The 19,716-nt window shown below is 42.5% G+C and overlaps 1 protein-coding gene across 2 annotated transcripts in view; it reads right to left on the bottom strand.

Annotated features, from left to right (window-relative positions):
- Positions 1 to 8,461, bottom strand: part of DCBLD1 (discoidin, CUB and LCCL domain containing 1) — an 89,702-nt gene extending 81,241 nt beyond the window's left edge. For both annotated transcript variants that reach the window (XM_073337138.2, XM_073337139.2), the window contains exon 1: positions 8,096 to 8,461. In XM_073337138.2, the coding sequence (XP_073193239.1) occupies positions 8,096 to 8,192 (97 nt within the window). In that variant the 5' untranslated portion in view covers positions 8,193 to 8,461. The remainder of the gene's footprint in view (positions 1 to 8,095) is intronic.
- Between the last annotated feature and the right edge of the window lie 11,255 nt (positions 8,462 to 19,716).

The following is a 19,716-nucleotide window of genomic DNA, read 5'->3' as shown; positions in this document are numbered from 1 at the left end:
GGATACAAAATGGCATGAAAAAGAATGTGGAACTGCAGGAGGAAAAAGCAGCCAAAAGACGCATGAAGGTGAGTAGAGTTGAAGTGAAGGGTCTAGGGCTGAATAGTAGGAAATCAAAGCAAATTTGTAGGCAGTGTTGAAGCAAGAAGAAGCTGAAAATGAAGAACCTGAATGAGACATGGAAGAAGACAGAAAGCCTCTAGAGCGTACTGAAGAAGGGAGTCAGAGTCATATCAGCTGGTGAGGAAGATTATTTTTACTGAGACCAGGTGGGTGCGGTAATATTTTTTTATTGGACCAACTTCTGTTGGTGAGAGACAAGCTTTCGAGCTATATAGACCCTTCTTCAGGTCTGAGAAAAGTCCTGAGGCCAGGTCTATGCTACTCATTTATTTCAGTATAACTACATCACTCAGGGGTGTGAAAAAGCCACTTGCTGTATATCAGAAGGACAGAACTGGTTGTGATGGTGGGGGAGTGGCACTATATGTGAAAGAAAGTGTAGAATCAAATGACAGAATCTCGTAATTCCATGCTCGAATAATAAAAATATAGCAGTGGGATATATTACCCACCATCTGACCAGGATGGTGATAGTGACTGTGAAATGCTCAGGGAGATTAGAAAGGCTATGAAAAAATACAAAAACCCTCAATAATAATGGAGGATTTCAACTATCCCCATATTGACTGGGTACATGTCACCTCAGGATGGGATGCAGACAAAGTTTCTTGACACCTTGAATGACTGCTTCTTGCTACTCCTGGAACCCACAAGAGGAGAGAGAATTCTTGATTTAGTCCTAAGTGGAGCACAGCATCTGGTCCACCATCTGAACTGCTTGGTAGTAGTAACCATAACATAATTAAATTAAACATCCCTGTGACGGGGAAAACACCACAGCAGCCAAACACTGTGGCATTTAATTTCAGAAAGGGGAAAGACACAAAAATGAGGAAGTTAGTTAAACAGAAATTAAAAGGTACAGTGCCAAAAGTGAAACCCCTGCAAGCTGCATGAAAACTTTTCAAAGACACCATAAAAGAGGCTCAACTTAAATGTATACAAATTAAAAAAAACATAGTAAGAGAACCAAAAAAGTGACACCATGGCTAAGCAACAAAGTAAAAGAAGCAGTGAGAGACAAAAAGGCATCCTTTTAAAAGTAGAAGTTAAATCCTAGGAAGGAAAATAGAAAGGAGCATAAACCCTAGCAAATAAAGTATAAAAATATAATTAGGAAGGTCAAAAAAGAATTTGAAGAACAGCTAGCCAAAGACTCAAAAAGTAATAGCAAAATTTTTTTTTAAGTACATCAGAAGCAAGAAGCCTGCTAAACAACCAGTGGGACGATTGAGATTCTAAAGGAGCACTCATGAATAAGACTATTGCAGAGAAACTAAATGAATTCTTTACATCAGCCTTCATGGCTGAGGATGTGAGGGAGATTCCCAAACCTCAGCCATTCTTTCTGGGTGACAAATCTGAGGAACTGTCCCAGATTGAGGTGTCATCAGAGGACTTTTGGAACAACCGATAAAATAAACAGTAATAAGTCACCAGGACCAGATGGTATTCACCCAAGAGTTCTGAAGGAACGCCAATGTGAAATTGCAGCACTACTAACTGTGGTTTGTAACCTATCATTTAAATCAGCTTCTGAACCAATTGACTGGAGGATAACTAATGACATGCCAATTTTTTAAATGGGCTCCAGAGGTGATCCCGACAATTACAGGCTGATAAGCCTGACTTCAGTACCAGGCAAACTGGTTGAAACTATAGTAAAGAACAATATTTTCAGATTTCAGACACATAGATGAACATAATTTGTTGGGGAAGAGTCAACATGTTTTTGTAAAGGGAAATCATGCCTCACCAATCTACTAGAATTCTTTGAGGGGGGTTAACAAGCATGGGGGGATCCAGTGGATATAGTGTACTTAGATTTTCAGAAAGCCTTTGACAAGGTCCCTCACCAAAGGCTCTTAAGCAAAGTAAGCTGTCATGGGATAAGAGGAAAGGTCCTCTCATGGATTGGTAACTGGTTAAAAGATAGGGAATAAATGGTCAGTTGTAAGAATGGAGAGAAGTAGATAGTGGTGTTCCCCAGGGGCCTGTACTGGGACCAGTCCTATTCAACATATTCATAAATGATCTAAAAAAGGGGGTAAACAGTGAGGTGGCAAAATTTGCAGAGGATACAAAACTACTCAAGATAGTTAAGTAGATTACGAAGCGCTACAAAGGGATCTTACAAAACTGGGTGATTGGGCAATAAAATGGCAGATGAAATTCAATATATGGTGCCATTAGAAAGCTTGTAATCCACTAAGTGTGTTCACCCTATTTGTTTGCATGTATTATTTCTATATCTGGAGTTAGGAGAATAAGATAAATTTGAATCACTGATATAAACATATTAAGTGGAGGCCATTAAGGGTGCTTCAGAAACAATCAGTTGTAAATGGCCTTAGTTACTTGAAAGCCTTCCTGTGTACGTGTGGGACAGCCCATTGGGAATGGAAACTAGGGGTCTGACAGTGACATGTGACCATGTCACCTGATAATGAAATCCATCTTAAAACTGGTACTTTTCCATTTAGAAGGAGGGGTGGGGACCCAGAGACAAAAGATTCTCGCCTTGTACCAAAGCTATGAAAGGGGGTAGAGCAGGACAAAAGGGGCTGCCAGTCATGAGAAAACCCCTTCTTTCCACCCGAGATGTCTGCTGGATCTAACGACGACTGTACAGATGCTCCCCGGGTTACACAAGACCCGACTTATGCAAATTTGCACTTACGGAAAAAGTTCCATAAGCCAGAAATAGGATTTTCAAGTTGTGGAAATTTGTGTGTAATATACAGGTATACGTTTCCAACTTACGCAAAATTCGAGTTACACAAGGCTTTCTGGAATGGAACGATTGCGTAAATTGGGGAGGCGTCTGTACCAGGGAAAAGGATTGGGCCCGGACTAGGAAGGAGTCTGGTTCTCTTACTGGGGGTCAAGACCCCACAGGGGGTCATGAGGTTATTACATAAGGGGTCACAAGCTGTCAGCCTCCATCCTAAACCTCACTTTGCCTCCAGCATTTATAATGGTGTTAAATATATAAAAAAGTGTTTTTAATGTATGGGGGGCGGGGGGGAAATCGCACTCAGAGGCTTTCTATGTGAAAGGGGTCACCAGTACAAAAGTTTGAGGATCACTGGTCTAGTCTGTGAAAGAAGCTTATTGGAACATCTCTGAGGGTAAGATATTACCTGTAATCAATTTCTTAATGTATTAGGCTTAGACTTGCGTGTTTTTGCTTTATTTTGCTTGGTGATTTACTTTGTTCTGTCTATTACTTGAAACCACTTAAATCCTACTTTTTACACTTAATAAAATTACTTTTGTTTATTAATAAACCCAGAGTTAAGTGATTAATATTGGGGGGAGCAAACAGCTGTGCATCTCTCTCAATCAGGGTTCTAAAGGGCAAACAATTTATGAATTTACCCTGTATAAGCTTTATATGGAGTAAAACGGATTTATTTAGGGTTTGGATCCCATTGGGGGCTGGGTTTCAGGGTTCTGGAGATAGGTAACTTGCTGAGCAGATTTTAGTTAAAGTCTGCAGCTCTGGGGGCGTGGCCCAGACCTGGGTTTGTGTTGCAGCAGGTTAGTGTGTCTGGCTCAACAAGGCAGGTTCTGGAATCCCAAGGTGGCAGGGAAAACAGGCTCAGAGGTAATTTCAGCACATCAAGTGACAGTCCCAAGGAGATCTTAGTGACTGAACTCATCACAAGGTCCATCAATGGCTATTAGCCAGGATGGTTAACAGGATTAACCAGTTTTTAGGGATGGTTTCCCTAGCCTGTTTGCCAGAAGCTGGGAATGGGCGACAGGGGATGGATCACTTGATGACTACCTGTTCTGTTCATTCCCTCTAGGGCACCTGGCATTGGCCACTTTCATAAGGTGGGATACTGGGCTTGATGGACCTTTGGTCTGACCCAGCATGGCCATTCTTATGTTCTGTACTGACCTTAATGCCCCATGTAGACAGTGCTATGTCCATGGGAGAGCTAAGCCGACAGGAGAGCTCTCTCCTATTAGCTTAGAGCGTCTTCATCAAAGCGCAACAGTGGCGCAGCTGCATCAGATGCAGCGTTTGCAGTGTCCTGACAGTGTCTCAGCTAAATACAAGATTAAACAGATAGTTTAGCATTAGTAGTTAGCACAAATTCTAAGGGACCATTCAAAGTGAAGTAGCCCGTTAAACCCTTGTAGAAAAAGTGGAGTTAGTGTTAGTTTGGTGAGGCATTTTGTATAGAATTAAGGGAAGTCAGTTGAGAAGCAGGGTGGGATAAAGCAGGTGGAAGTGGTAGTCAAGGTGGGAGATGACACGGATATGGGCCATGGGTTTTTCAGCGAAGATGGAGAGGAAGGATGGATGGATTTTGGAGCTACTGAACAGGAAGGAACTGATGAGAAGGTCTGGCAATTTCCCCCCCCCCCAGATATTTATCATCCAGAGACTGATACAAAAAACAAGTACGGCGCTACCAATAAAAACCAGCTCTATTTCTGCTCTCAGCTGCTGGAAAGGAGGACAGTGCCTGGATTAGTGCCAGAGTGCCATTTCTGGACCTTGCTCCTGGACTCCATTGTTTATATAACCCTCTGATTTATAGGTCTCCAACCCTCTCTCTTTCCTCCGCATTTACCAGGTCTAGGCCCCATCATGCAAGGTACTGTAGGACATAATAATGATGGTCCCTGCCTCAAAAAGTTTATTCACTGATGCCCATAGGTTCTACATAGGCCATGTCTACACTACAGGGACTACAGCAGCAAAACTATGGTGCTGTAGCTATGCCAGCAGAATACCATAGTGTAGATGCAGCCTTCAGTGGTGGAATGTGTTTTTTCATCTCTGTAGGAACCCCACCTCCCTGAGCAACAGTAGCTAGATTGATTGAAACATTCTTCCATTGGCCTAGCTACGTCTACATGGGCTATTACATTAACATAGCTATGGAGCTCAGGGATTTTTCATACCCCACAGGGCCACAGCTATGCCAACCTCAATTTTAAGTGGAGGTCAGACCATAGCTGTCTACGAACTCATGAAGACAGAACAACACAGACTGATATTCAGAAGTTGATCTTTGCTTTCATCAGAGCTAGGAATTTTATTTTAAATGTCAGATTGAATTCTACAAGAATAAATCCCACCAGTAATGAGGTAAAGTCCTGTTTCCTCTTTTCCCCCTTGCTTCCCCCCCACAACCTTTTCCAACCGTTAAGGTCCTTTCTTACCCCCCTACAGCCCCTCCCCCCCACCCCCCACTTCTTTTGTAAGTTCTAACAGGAAGAACTTGGCAAGAGCCCAGATGTGCATGGTGGAAAGAAAGAGTCAAATACAACACTAAAGGCTTGTCTACACTGGCACTTTACAGCGCTGCAACTTTCTCGCTCAGGGCTGTTAAAGAACCACCCCCCCCCCCCCCCGCGTGCAGCAAGTTTCAGTGCTGTAAAGCACCAGTACAGACAGTGCCCCAGTGCTGGGAGCGGCTCCCAGCACTAGTAGCTACTCCCCTCATGGAGGTGCGCCGTGACCACACAAGCCATGTTAAAGCGATGCTGCGGCAGTGCTGTAATGTTGCCAGTATAGACTAGCCCTAAATTAAAAGGAGTACTTGTGGCACCTTAGAGACTAACCAATTTATGTGAGCATAAGCTTTCGTGAGCTGCAGCTCACGAAAGCTTATGCTCACATAAATTGGTTAGTCTCTAAGGTGCCACAAGTACTCCTTTTCTTTTTGTGAATGCAGACTGTCACGGCTGTTACTCTGAAACCTAGCCCTAAATTAGTAATTCTGGGCAACAGGTAAGATAGTTAAATCCTTAACTATGAAAGGAGGGACTGGAGAAGAATTAAGGAGAAAGGTGAGAAGTTCAGGTTTGCCTCCTCTTGATCATGAATTTGAGCTGGTGAAAGGAAATCCAGGAAGAGATACCAGAGTTGAAGATGAGAGGCTGAACAGCTAGGGAGAGAGTGGATTTTGGAGTTTGACAGCAGAGAACAGGCAACCACAATCATGATATCACTGAGGGACAGAACATGTTAAATCTCTAAATCCTTTATTACTCATAAAGAGTCAGAGCTGCACTGTTTTTAGTGGGGCCAAGCCCAGTTAAGCTTAAAAAGATGTTTTCCTTAATTAAAACCAGTTTCCAAACCACCTCACCTCTCCCACAGTTATTCAATGAGTAACAAAGATCCAAGTTTCAGAGACTTCCTCAGACAGTATGTGCTTCTGTAATACATTCCACATCAGAAAAACAGTCCCCACTTACTCTCTGCACATGGAGACCTGGACCCAGATTTTAATGCAAATTGTTATTGCTAAATGACTCTCCCTTGGATTGTGTTTTACAAAAATCTTTTTTAAGTGTTTCATACACCATAACACATTTTGAGTCTCAAAACTGAGTAATGTGCCAAAGGGATGGCATCCAAGAGGGAAATATATATAATATATACAATGGGATTAAGCATACTAAACAGAAAAGAAAAGAGAACACAAGTACTCCTTTTCTTTCTAATCTTTACAATGTAAACCCATACACCATGTCTTTTTGAATCTGTAGCTAGACTGAAATAATAGTACAGAGTGAAGCATATACTTCCCCTATCTTAAGGAGGTGCTATGGTTGCATTTTAATAATTATCACAAACTCCAACATTAATTAACTGCTGGCTGTTAGTGAGTTTTCCTAAGAAAGATGTATGGTTACTCCTGTCATGTGCTGATGATGTTCCATGGCAATAAGGTTGCAAGTTTTGAATGTAACTATATACTCTTTTGATTGTACAGGAAATTAAAATGTTAGCCACTTAAAAATTAGGACAAGCAGGTGAGTATACCATCTGTAATAAAGTTTTATTTGAAGTGTGCTTGCACAGTCTCGTGGGGTTTCTATAAACTTGTTCCAGTAATAATGAAGGCAGTTCTGTTTAATAAGCAAATACACAATTGGATCCATCTGTATACAAAGCTGTATAAACTGCATCAAGGCTATCAGCATAGTGCATGAAAGTTAATAGCACGGAGACTGTGTTCTTTACAAAATTGGTCACTGCACAAGTACTGTACCTTTCAAATGTTCCTCTCTGCGCTTTATAATGTATATCCTCTATCATTGTGTAAGATCAGAGCCAGGCAAAACAGATAACCTTTGCAGAAATTAACTCTGCATATTACCTACAACTTGTTGAGGTCTTTCTTCCTTGTTTATTTAGCTTTAGAATAGAGCTAATTAACCAAAGATTAACAAATCATCGTAGTTACTGTAAGATTGATTACCACTTTAATCCTGCGGATACTCAGACACACAGATAAATCAGGCATGGATTAACCAGGTCAAACTATATACAGCCCTGAGACCAGCTAAGAAACCATAATTCATGGTTAGATTGGCAGGGTTAAGTCTCCCAGCTGCCACAGATAAAGCAAATTGATGAAGTAAGGAGGATCTGACTCGAAGGAGGAAATCCCCTCCCGCAAAACGGCCAAGGGGCAGCATTAGTTGGTAGCCCCATTTTCTTAGCCTTGTCCTCGTGGAGTTCAATGCTACCTTTTGCTCTAGCAAACCAGAGAAGGGATCCCGATTCCGACCCACCACCGGTACGTACGGGTTTGGGAGTTTTCGCAGCTGGGGCGCTAACGGGGCCCCATTCTCTAGCCTTAGATCAACGGCACTAGGTCCTGCTCCTGCTGAGAGGAGCTTGCAGTCTCCTGCCTTGCACACACCACACACCCCCCCGCCCGCCCGCCCACGTGGGTTAGCAAGCCAAGGAGCAAAGGGGAAGCCACTAGGGAAGAAGAGGGAGCAGAAGAAAAACCTCATACTAACCCCCCCCCCCCCCAACACACACAACAAAACACCTGGGCACAGAAGTCAGCGTCGGGGACCAGACTGGGACAAGAGCCTGAAACTTGTGTGGCTGGGACAGGCCCCCACAGAGCTGGCTCTGCTGCCCCCCCTCCCCCGGCAGTGCCCCCTACTAGCTCCCCGAGGAGGAGGGGGGGGGACTCACCCAGCTTCTCCGCCTGCAGCCACGGCGGGGCAGCGAATCCGAGCAGCAGCGCCAGGAGCGCGGAGCGGGCAGCCCGCAGCCCCCCGCTGCAGCCCATGGCTCTGCCTCCCGAGGGGAGGGCGGGGAGCAACTTTCCCCGCTCGCTGCTGCTGCTGCTCCTTCGCCGCCGGGAGCTGCGCTGCCGCCGAGAGGCTCCTGCCAACCCCGGCAGCCGGTGTCTGCGTGTGGCGGGGTCACCCGCCTGGCCCCTGCCCCCGAGGGGCGCTGGGCGAGCGAGGGGCTGCGGTGCGGCCGGCGGCGGCTCCCTCCTGCCCCGCCGCCCGCGTCTCTCTCTCTCTCTCTCTCTTTGGAGAGCGGCGGCAGCTCCGCATCTCTCCTCCCCCTGCCCAGGAGCTGGGGGTGGGGAAAGGAAACCAGAGGCCGGGAAGCACCACGGTTCCCATTGGACAGGGCTGCGGGGCGGCCCCCAGCCTCGCCTCCCCTCCCCTCCCCAGGAGAGGTGCAGGCCAGGGTCCGGCGGGTACAAGTGCCTCTCCCTCGGCTACCGGAGTTGCAGCTGCGGGTCCTTCCTGTCGCGGTGCCCCGCTTGCAGCCCAGCTCGTTGCACGGGACCGTGCAGCTCCGTGGCCATGCTGCGCCTAGTGACCTCCGAGGCCGGCAGGCGCTGCTGCTGGTACAGCCGGGCCGGCCCCAGGAGCCTGGCGGCGTTTGGATCCCGGCGGACCCGGGTGGGGTCATGGCTTCAGCGCGTAGCTCCGGGTTGGGAGGGATAAATTAGGGCTGTTGTTTGGGCCCCGCAAATCAGAATGAAAGTCCTGGAACTTCTAAGGCATTGCAGGTGCTATGAGGGTGATCAGACAGCAAGTGTGAAAAATCGGGACGGGGATGGGTGTAATAGGAGCCTATATAAGAAAAAGCCCCAAATAGCACCGTTACTTGCAGCGGGAGTTAGAGTGACCTTTCTGCTACCGCCATGCAGAACTCAAAGGGTTTAGTTTGGAGGGGTTCATACAAACTTTTTTTCCTCAATTTGGCTCAGCCTGGGTTCGCCCTTTCAGAGTTTCTCTGGGTCTGAGAGTCTGAATCAACCTGAACATTCGGATGAAACCATGTTTTGCCTGGTTTAGTGTAGTAACCCTGCAAAGCCACTGAAGATTGGTTTGCAATATCACCACCTCCAAATGTACAAAACATCAGAGTCATGCTCTCCTAAAATCATGAGATCAGTCTAAATAGTATAAACATACATACACACACACTTTGGTTTTTCTTATTTTCTGCTTGTTGAGCCTTTATGGTGCACACAAGTCACGTTTTCAAGCTTTCCTCTGCAACTATGGGGGCTAAAATTAAAGCTGTTCAGAAATGAAAGCTGACATTGTCACATCACCACTTGTCTCGTGGAGCTGGGGCTTTAAGTACAACACCAAATATTGTGAGAGTTGCAATAAAATCATGAGTGGACAAAACTGAGATTGTGTAACCCTTACTCTTGTGAACAGTAATTCTGTTTACTTCAATGGGGCTGATTGTGTGAATAAGTGAGTAAGGTTTACACAACATAGTCCTGAATGAGCCTGGTTTTTCTACTAGAAAACATAAATTGACCCACGTTCACCAGCAGGTTCACAAACCTGGCCTTGAGTTTCTAGTTTCTAAAACCTGAAACCAAGCCCTTGTCTTCACTAGGTAAAAAGGTGTCTTTTTAACTCCTATTAGCTAACATGTTGAAATCCTAGACGGAGGTTTTCATCTCCAGCTCCTTTGTAATATGAAAAAGCCAGAGCGGCATAAGGGTTGGCTTGAGCTAGTACAGTATGCTAAAAATAAAAGTATGGACAAAGCAGCTCCAGCAGAGACAGGGGCTAGCCAGCCAAGCTCAGACCCAGAGGCTGGGTGGGCTTGAGAGCCTGAGCTGCATCATCCATAGTATTTTTAGTGTGATTGCTCAAGCTGAGCTAGGGCGAATTTGTCTACCTAGGCTGGGAAGCTCATTGCAAGCTTTAACAGACATACCCTAAAGAGGCTCCAGTTGTGGGAGGATTCCCTCAGTGCAGACACTGGGAACCTGTTGCTTAACAGACCTCTTGCCAAATATGTATTGGGATCAGGGCTTTAATGTGCAATGTTATGGCTCATGAAGATTTTGGGGAGTGCTGCTCCAGCTCCAGGACACCACAGTAATTTACAAAGGCCCCCAGGGCGGTCTTCTCTAAATTATGCAGGGATCGCAGAGCAGCCAAGAATTGGGAGGGCACAAAGATTATAATATGTTATGTTAATAAACCATATCTTATAATAAAGGCTTTTCATGACAGGGCTGCTATTATTTTGGTAAATTTAAAGGTAGTATTTTGGAAATAATTGTACTTAACTAACTTGTGTGCTAACCAACTTTGATAAGCATTTGTTTCAATAGGGATATTCTATAAATGTTGTTGTCTTTTGGTTTTAACTATGCAAAATAATTGCATCCAAGACATGTTTACTAAGTGTGTTTGCACAGTGTAATTGATAAGATAAATTATCCTTGTTGGATACATTGAACACAGGTTTTTGGTTTGGGGTTTTTAATCTCTGTCCTGGGAATGAGCACTTGAGATCTAGCTTGAAATATCATTGTGGGGAAGCAGTATAAGGTAGAACGTTTATTACTACACCAATTTAATAGTCAAACTAATTCTCATTAGATTTCATCAGTGCAATGCCAGATGATTTCTCACTAAACCAACTAACTTGTTAGGGACTAACCTGTGGAGCCTGTTGGCATTGAGACTGTCAAGTCTAGTCTTTCATAGACAACTTGCAAAAAAAAAGGGGGGGGGGTATTTCTGTGTAAACAGACCTGTTTCTGTTCTCATCAGTTTTCCCACCATACGTCAGAAGTAACTCCACAGAATTCAGTGGCGTTCTGTTGAAGTAACCTTGATGTAAGGGAGAGGAAATCAAGTCAAGACTGGATTTTAAAAAAAAATTGATACAATATTGGTAGGAATATGTGACCAGATAAACTTCAATATTGCATCAACACTTGCAAATTAGATTGTACATAATGGAAAAAAGTGGGGGGAGATGGAATAAGCAGAAACACACAAAGTTTAGAGGAGAATATTTTTCCTTTGAAAGAGTTGCAGAGATAGGAGACAGAGTTATAGAAGAAATAACACTGTTATAAATGATTCAGGAAAATGACTGAGACACTTGTCAAGAATGGACCCAGAAAAGATACCATACATGTCAATACATACCAGAGTGCAAGGAACTAGATACGGAGGAAGACTAGGGATAGACATGGTGAAGAATGACAAAAAACAAAAAGGTTTAAAGATGAACAAGCTGTGAAGCAGATACAAGATAGAAAGTGTGGACAGATTTTCTTTGGTTTCATCATAGCTATTGAGATGACAGCCAGAAATCAAAGAAGAAGAATACGGTAGCTAGTAAGGTTATTATTATTAGTGTCCTGGAACAGCTGAGTGGACCATGAAAACCAATGCAATATGCAAATATGTATTAAAAATATACTGATTTTATATTATATCAGTTCAGTTCTAGAATGCTGCTTTTAAAAATAAGGTGAGATTGGTCTTAACATTTTAATTATCTTTTAGAATCCTAGTGGTTAGAGATGGAAAAGGCTGGCTAAATCATTGAGTTCAGGCCAAGATACAGTCCACCAAAGGAGGTATTAAAATGTCACTCCTTGTCCTTTGTTAGAACACCCTGATGTCCAACAGAAGTCTTTTTTGTTTCCATGCCATATCTAGGCAGTGCCAAAATAAATTGGGTCCTGAGATCCCTGTGCTTTCTAGTAGGCACCGGTAAACCAAAAACATGTTATGGTATTTATATTACAACACAGACTTTGTCGCTAACATTCTCAGCAGAGCCTGTGCTGTTTGATTAGTTGTGACAAAGTGAAACAGCAGGCTAGAAAGCTTTAAGGGATTCCTGTGTATCACATGGCTGTGCAGAATATATAAGGAAGAGGAAGCTGGGGAAGAGGATAGCGGGAAAGGGTGTGTTCTCTTTTTTGTTGGGTGGTGGAGGCGGCAAGGTGATAGTGTCTGGGGGTTGTAGCCAATAGTAGAGTTCACTTTGTGTTCTTTATGACTCTTGTATTCCAACAGTAAGTCGTGCTTTGCTGAAGAAAAGGCCTTAAAAGGACTTGAGTGTGGTATCTGCTTCCCTTCCTGGGCTGGTGAAACAGCCAGCCAGCTTACAGCAGTGTATGGCTGGAAAGAAAGGACCCTCTGCAAGGGCAGGTGAACAGCCTTTTTCTTCTCATGCTCCAGGGGCCTCAATTGGAGCTGCTTCTATCCGGGGCCCTGTATTCTCTGTGTCAAACTGGTCCTAAACTCTGCATCAGGTTCCCCAGATTCTATAATGCTTCAGCGGAAATTTTGGAAATTCTGCAGGTAGTTCAGATGAATGTTAAATATAGGGTTTTTTTAGTTACTTAAATAGTAAAACGAAAAATACAATCAATGCAGTAGCTCCTGTATTGTTTATTTTTATATTAAATGCAGTTTACTTTAGCTTGCCTCCATGTTGTCAGTTTTCAATATACATAGGGTGTCATTATTAGCTTCCAATGTTAACTCATTAAGATGAACAGAGCAGTCTGAAAGCAATTAAAATCTCTCCAGCGCATCATCAAGGATCTACAACCTATCCTGAAGGACGATCCCTCACTCTCACAGATCTTGGGAGACAGGCCAGTCCTTGCTTACAGACAGCCCCCCAACCTGAAGCAAATACTCACCAGCAACCACACACCAAAAACACTAAGGAACCTATCCTTGCAACAAAGCCCGTTGCCAACTGTGTCCACATATCTATTCAGGGGACACCATCATAGGACCTAATCACGTCAGCCACGCTATCAGAGGCTCGTTCACCTGCACATCTACCAATGTGATATATGCCAGCAATGCCCCTCTGCCATGTACATTGGCCAAACCGGACAGTCTCTACGTAAAAGAATAAATGGACACAAATCAGACGTTGAGAATTATAACATTCAAAAACCAGTCGGAGAACACTTCAATCTCCCTGATCACTCTATTACAGACCTAAAAGTCGCAATACAACAAAAAAACTTCAAAAACAGACTCCAATGAGAAACTGCTGAATTGGAATTAATTTTCAAATTGGACACCATTCAATTAGGCTTGAATAGAGATTGGCAGTGGATGGGTCATTACACAAAGTGAAACTATTTCCCCATGCTTATTTTTTCCCCCTACTGTTACTCACAACTTCTTGTCAACTGTTGGAAATGGGCTATCCTGATTATCACTACAAAAGGTTTTTTTTTCTCCTGCTGATAATAGCTCACCTTAAATGATCACTCTCATTATAGTGGGTATGGCAACACCCATTGTTTCATGTTCTAGGGGTGTGTGTGTGTGTGTGTGTGTATATATATACATATATATTCTTCCTACTGTATTTTCCATGGCGTGCATCCGATGAAGTGGGTTTTAGCCCATGAAAGCTTATGCTCAAATAAATTTGTTAGTCTCTAAGGTGCCACAAGTCCTCCTTGGTCTTTTTGCTGATACAGACTAACATGGTTACCACTCTGAAACTGAGCAGTCTATGCCATGCAGAGCTATTGTTTCAGGGTGTGTACAATCTCATGGATGCATCTCTGCATCGGTTCACACATGGTTCACATTTTCAAGTGTTTCTTCTTAAGCAAGGGGCTAAAACATAACTTTTTAACAACAAAAGATGAGATTTTGGGACATAGTTCTGGAGCAAGAGTTGAATTCTGCAGCTTCAGAATTGTGGACTACTGGGGAGAATACTTGTATCTTACGCGTGAGAGAGCTAGGTCACCGCAGGGGTTGTGAGAGCACAGGGATTTTCTATGGTGGTATGCCACCATGTGTTTGTCTGCTGAATTTGATCCTGTGGCATTTGGACTTCATTAAAGATTCAAGATTTTTTTTCAAGATTTTTTTCAAGATTTCAGGTGTGTGGATATAATTCAGACTTGTCTCCTACTGACGACTCACCCAGCTCCACTTGTAGCTTACTTTTGGTATATACATGAGGCCTTCCATTACAGTTACTTCTACCAACATAGCACTCAGGATTATTTTTGTGGCCCTGTTAACAGGTATTAATAATTTTCCAGGTCTTACAATGCAACTCCAAATTATTCAGACCTGTAAACTTATATGTAAATGCTATTATTGTGTCAGAATCCTCTATAATTAGATTCACTTAAGTGGCTGATTTAGCATAAAATGATTTACATAATTAAGTATGAAGTAAAGCCAGATTCCTATTAACAATAAAGATGTAGCTCCATTAATACTTGGCTTCAGGATAACGTCAACTCAAAGCATTTAGGCAAATTACTTTGTTCTCTTGGCACAGTGGTGACAGAGCATTAATTTAGGTAAAGGGTAGTGTTTGTTAGATTTTTACATGATATTACTTTCCCTATGAATAGTTATATATGCAGTTGCCCTTCTGACGCTTCACATTGAAAGACCTTCTAAAGTTTAATACAGGTATCATACAACTAATTAATCTCTAGTATGCCCAGGTGTAGTGATCAGTTTTAAAATATATATGTATTTTGGTGTTCTAATGGGAGGTGGGAGGGAAGGGAGAAGAAAATAAATCAAATAGAGTTTACCTAAGCTTGTCTCACCACCCTGTCAGTGTATACACTCTTCCTTCTGAAAGTGTCTCATTTCATGCCTTGGCTCTTAGAAAGAGACCGCCCTGCCTCATTTACACAGATAGGTTTGAATTTCACCCTGTTTGGGAGTGTACTTGCTTTTCCATTGCTAACAGGAGAGTTCTTGTTCTTTAGAAGTTTTTCGTGCTTTTTTGTGACTTGGGGGAAATCATAATACACAATGAAATGGAAAAGACCCTAGTCACAAATAGAGAGTTTAAAGAACAAATCTAGCCATTGAGAGGTATGTTAATCCCTTCACTTAGCACAAGGACAGTTTGTAAATTGAGACTCCTTTTACAATCTATGGGCAAACTTTGCCCTCAGTTTACACTTTTCAAACTGCCACCAATAGGGTAATCTTGGATTTACAGGGTATAGCTGAGAATGATGGTTGGCTCTCTGTGCATTTTAACACAGCATTGAAACAGAGGCATGGGCTGATGGCAGTATTTAAAAAAATAGAAAAGAAGTCCTGTAAAATAAAAACCTTAGTTATGGCCAGGTATTTACGAATGGTGAAGTCAATCCTGCTATGATGCAGCGGAGGGTGGGCTAGAAGGCCATGAGAGGTCCTTCACATCACTTTTTGCGAACACAGACTAACACGGCTGTTACTCTGAAACCTTCACATGACTGATTCTATAAAACAAGAGTCTCCTGGAATCAGTAACTGAATGAAAAATGACTGAAGTTGAATCATGGGAAGACTAAAAGCGTGCTGGTGGAGAGTGAAAATTTTGAAGAACTCTTCCATCTCTTTAACATCTCTATTAAGGCCTCCAGACAACTGAAGCCAGGGTGGCCACATGGACTCATCACTGCCTCTGGATATACAGATAACCATAGTTGAGAAATGTTGAGTTTTAAACATTTTTGACAAAGGGATTCATTTTGAGAAAAAAACCCTGCTGTAGACAAATTTTCCCATTTTTGACTGATTCTAAAAAGCTCCAACTTGTTCAGCATGCAACAGCCCATTTGCTCAACAACACAAAGAGCTGAGAGTATGTCATCCTAGTGCTCTGGTCATTGCCTCCCTGGGGAACACCAGGTCAAAATCAGCTTTAGGGATCTAGCTGGGACTGGGCTAATTCAGCTGTAGCTGAGTGGCATTCTGTCTGAAACCAGTTTGAACTGTACTGGTACAAGTCACTGTTTATACCAGTGCATTGTGTCTATGGTATGGATTTGAATTGGTACAGCTACATTGATGGCTAAAATCCCCAGTGTAGACATGGTCTAAACTGAAAGAGAGTAGGAGCTCTAAATATTCCATGTAAACAGAATTTATGGCACATGACTAATTCTATATGGTAACCGGATCTGGGTGTAACTCTTAACATCAGTATGAGCCATTCTGCAGATGGATGTATGCCCTTTATCACTCGAATTACTGTTGCATATCGGGTAATGTCAGTTTCTATGATCTAATTATGAATCATGATTATAACTGCTCATTTGTCACTTTTCACAGATTCTGCAGTTTTTCACAGCTGCTCGATAGTTGGCCATGGTGCTCGTTTAGCTTTGTTTTAAATTTTTTTTCTGGTCTTGGTTTTGACGATAATCTGCTAAACATGAACAAAAGTAACCAGTGCAGTGCTGTCATCTTCAATCCTGTCAGCAATTAGCGCTTGTGTGGGACGTTCCTTTTCTTGGTTTAAAGAAGTGCTTTAAGGTCACCTGTAAAACCACATAATTTAAAACTGTATCACAGTCTTTGTTTTTAAAAAAAAACACCTTAGTATTATTTTATAGGTTATCAATATTCCATGGGTGAAATGCTGGCCCCACTGAAGTCAGGGCAAGGCTCCCAGTGTCCAGTGGGGCCACCATTGCACATCATGTGCTTTATGGATTTTTCATATTTGAATTATGTTTTACTACATTTTTAAAATGTACTACCCCCCCATCTAATATATTTTTAAAAGCATGCTATGACTTTAGGGGTTTAAAACAACTAAATTTTGTGGTGTTTTTTTTTTCTTTGCCATGACAAGCAAGCAGCCATCATCATGATTTTTGTTTATTGCCTTTACAGATGTTTGTTCATGTTTTATAGGGATGTCAAGTGAGAATTTAGAAGCTACCCATTGCAAAATACACAGTCATATGGTGGTGATTTAAGCAGTGTTTGAAGGAATAAACAAACTAAGTAAAATTCAGTTTTGTTTTTTGTTTTTTTGGTTTTGTTTTGATAAATATAACAATTCATTTATATTTTGCTAAATATGAACAGAGGATTAGACATTTCAAGCCAGAGTCAACCCCAATCTAAGTGTGCACAATTCCACTGAAGTCAATGAGTCTATACCAAGACTGAATTTGGCCCTTCACCAGTTCCGACTTTCATATTGCAATAAAAAAAAATCTAGCAACATCTGCCATGAACTCAGTCTGACATTCTCTGAGGGTGAGAAACAGGTTCAGAGATGCTCTTTCTATTCTTTCTGTTTCTTTGAATTAAGAAGCATGGGAATCATGCTTGTTAATTCAGGAATTTGTGTTTGTGTGAGACAAATTTCTTTTCTACTCCCTTTGGCTGCTTTTTAAAATCTGCATTCCTCATAAGTGTTGCAGAGAGTAAGCCAGTTATGCATAGTGGAAGCATGGGTCATAAACCTCTAATAATAATTGCATATGTGGAAAAAGCATGTTTTGCAGCTTTTCCACATAGCATAGGGACATTACACCCATGAAGTACAAGGTCAAATTCTTGTACTTCATGAGTGTCACAGCTGCCAATTACAAATTTAAATATAGTTTAAAGGGTCACTGTCAATTAGTTTTGGGGCAAATGTTTATTAGATTTCTTTTTTTGAGGAAAAACTTTTGTTATTGGAGTGGAACTATCACAAAGATGGCATTTAAAAAAAACACTTTTCAGGAAAAACAAGGATGTGGAGGTAGTATTGAATATTTCCATACAGTCCAGTAATGGCAACCAGTTGGAAGGGAGGGATAGCTCAGTGGTTTGAGCATTGGCCTGCTTAAACCCAGGGTTGTGAGTTCAATCCTTGAGGGGGGCCATTTAAGGATCTGGGGCAAAAATTGGGGATTGGCCCCGCTTTGAGCAAGAGGGTTGGACTAGATGATCTCCTGAGGTCCCTTCCAACCCTGAGATTCTATGAGAAGAGCATTATGTCTGTGCATGAACTAAAAATGAAGGAGTCTGTACTAGATTCTTTGTCAAAGGAGAGTGGAATGCAGAAAGTAAACAAACAACATGAAAGATGACAAGTCCAAATATTTGGACATAAGTTTTATGTTTACAGTGTCCCTTTTGTAAAAGTTCTCTCTCAGATGAAAGCTTCCACCTACTGCAGGTCTCTGTTTTTCACTTAATACTTGTATTTGTGTGAGGTTGGTGCTAGGCACTGTCACTTCCCCAATGGTGCAGGGGACTCCCTCAAAGGCCTCGTCTAGAATAAGACTTAAAGATGTGATGTTAGTTCGCTAGATTTCCCTCTTCAGCTTTAATTTGACCAATTTAGTATGTGTTAAAGGCAGTGTGCCTTGTCTACATTAGACTTTAAAATGTGTTAGCTTCCATATGCTAATATCATGCCTTAAATCCTAGTCTAGATTAGGTCAAAGGCCCAGCCCCAAGCAATGTCCCAGCTGGTGGGGGTGGATGGTCCAGAGCTGTGTTAGTGGTGACTCCTGGCTGTGACTTTTGCTGTCTCAACAGACCTCCTTCCTGAAGCTGTCCCAGCTGGTATAGGGGAACAGGCATCTGGATAGAAGCTTCCCCTAAAAATTAGGCCTCTCTATTTCAGTAGCCCCCAGCTTTGGCCCTATTACAGCTCAAGTGCTAGCTGCAAGTCCTGAGACCTGTTGGACACTCTCAACTGCCTCTGACTTTGAAATTAGGAAGTTGAGAATCAGAACAACTCAGGCCATGTCTATACTATAGCAAGAGAGCTAGAGTGCTGCAGCTGTACTCCTAATGGTGACACAGCTTGTCAAAGTTCCTCCCCCACTCTGAACTCTAGGGTACAGATGTGGGGACCTGCATGAAAAACCTCCTAAGCTTATCTTTACCAGCTTAGGTCAAAACTTCCCCAAGGTACAAAATATTACACCCGTTATCCTTGGACTGGCCGCTACCACCACCAAACTAATACTGGTTACTGGGGAAGAGCTGTTTGGACACGTCCTTCCCCCCAAAATACTTCCCAAAACTTGCACCCCACTTCCTGGACAAGGTTTGGTAAAAAGCCTCACCAATTTGCCTAGGTGACTACAGACCCAGACCCTTGGATCTTAAGAACAATCCTCCCAACACTTGCACCCCCCCTTTCCTGGGAAATGTTGGATAAAAAGCCTCACCAATTTGCATAGGTGACCACAGACCCAAACCCTTGGATCTGAGAACAATGAAAAAGCATTCAGTGTTTTACAAGAAGACTTTTAATAAAAAATAGAAGTAAATAGAAATAAAGAAATCCCCCCTGTAAAATCAGGATGGTAGATATCTTACAGGGTAATTAGATTCAAAAACATAGAGAACCCCTCTAGGCAAAACCTTAAGTTACAAAAAAGATACACAGACAGAAATAGTTATTCTATTCAGCACAATTCTTTTCTCAGCCATTTAAAGAAATCATAATCTAACACATACCTAGCTAGATTACTTACTAAAAGTTCTAAGACTCCATTCCTGTTCTGTCCCTGGCAAGAGCAGCATACAGACAGACACAGACCCTTTGTTTTTCTCCCTCCTCCCAGCTTTTGAAAGTATCTTGTCTCCTCATTGGTCATTTTGGTCAGGTGCCAGCGAGGTTACCTTTAGCTTCTTAACCCTTTACAGGTGAGAGGAGCTTTCCCCTGGCCAGGAGGGATTTCAAAGGGGTTTACCCTTCCCTTTATATTTATGACACAGCTGAACTAGCAAAACTGCATTTCTGTCAGT

This window comes from Lepidochelys kempii, chromosome 3 (genome assembly GCF_965140285.1).
Source record: "Lepidochelys kempii isolate rLepKem1 chromosome 3, rLepKem1.hap1, whole genome shotgun sequence".
Taxonomy (NCBI): domain Eukaryota; kingdom Metazoa; phylum Chordata; order Testudines; family Cheloniidae; genus Lepidochelys; species Lepidochelys kempii.
Note: the sequence above shows the minus strand (reverse complement) of the source record. Positions and strands in the feature narration are given on the sequence as shown.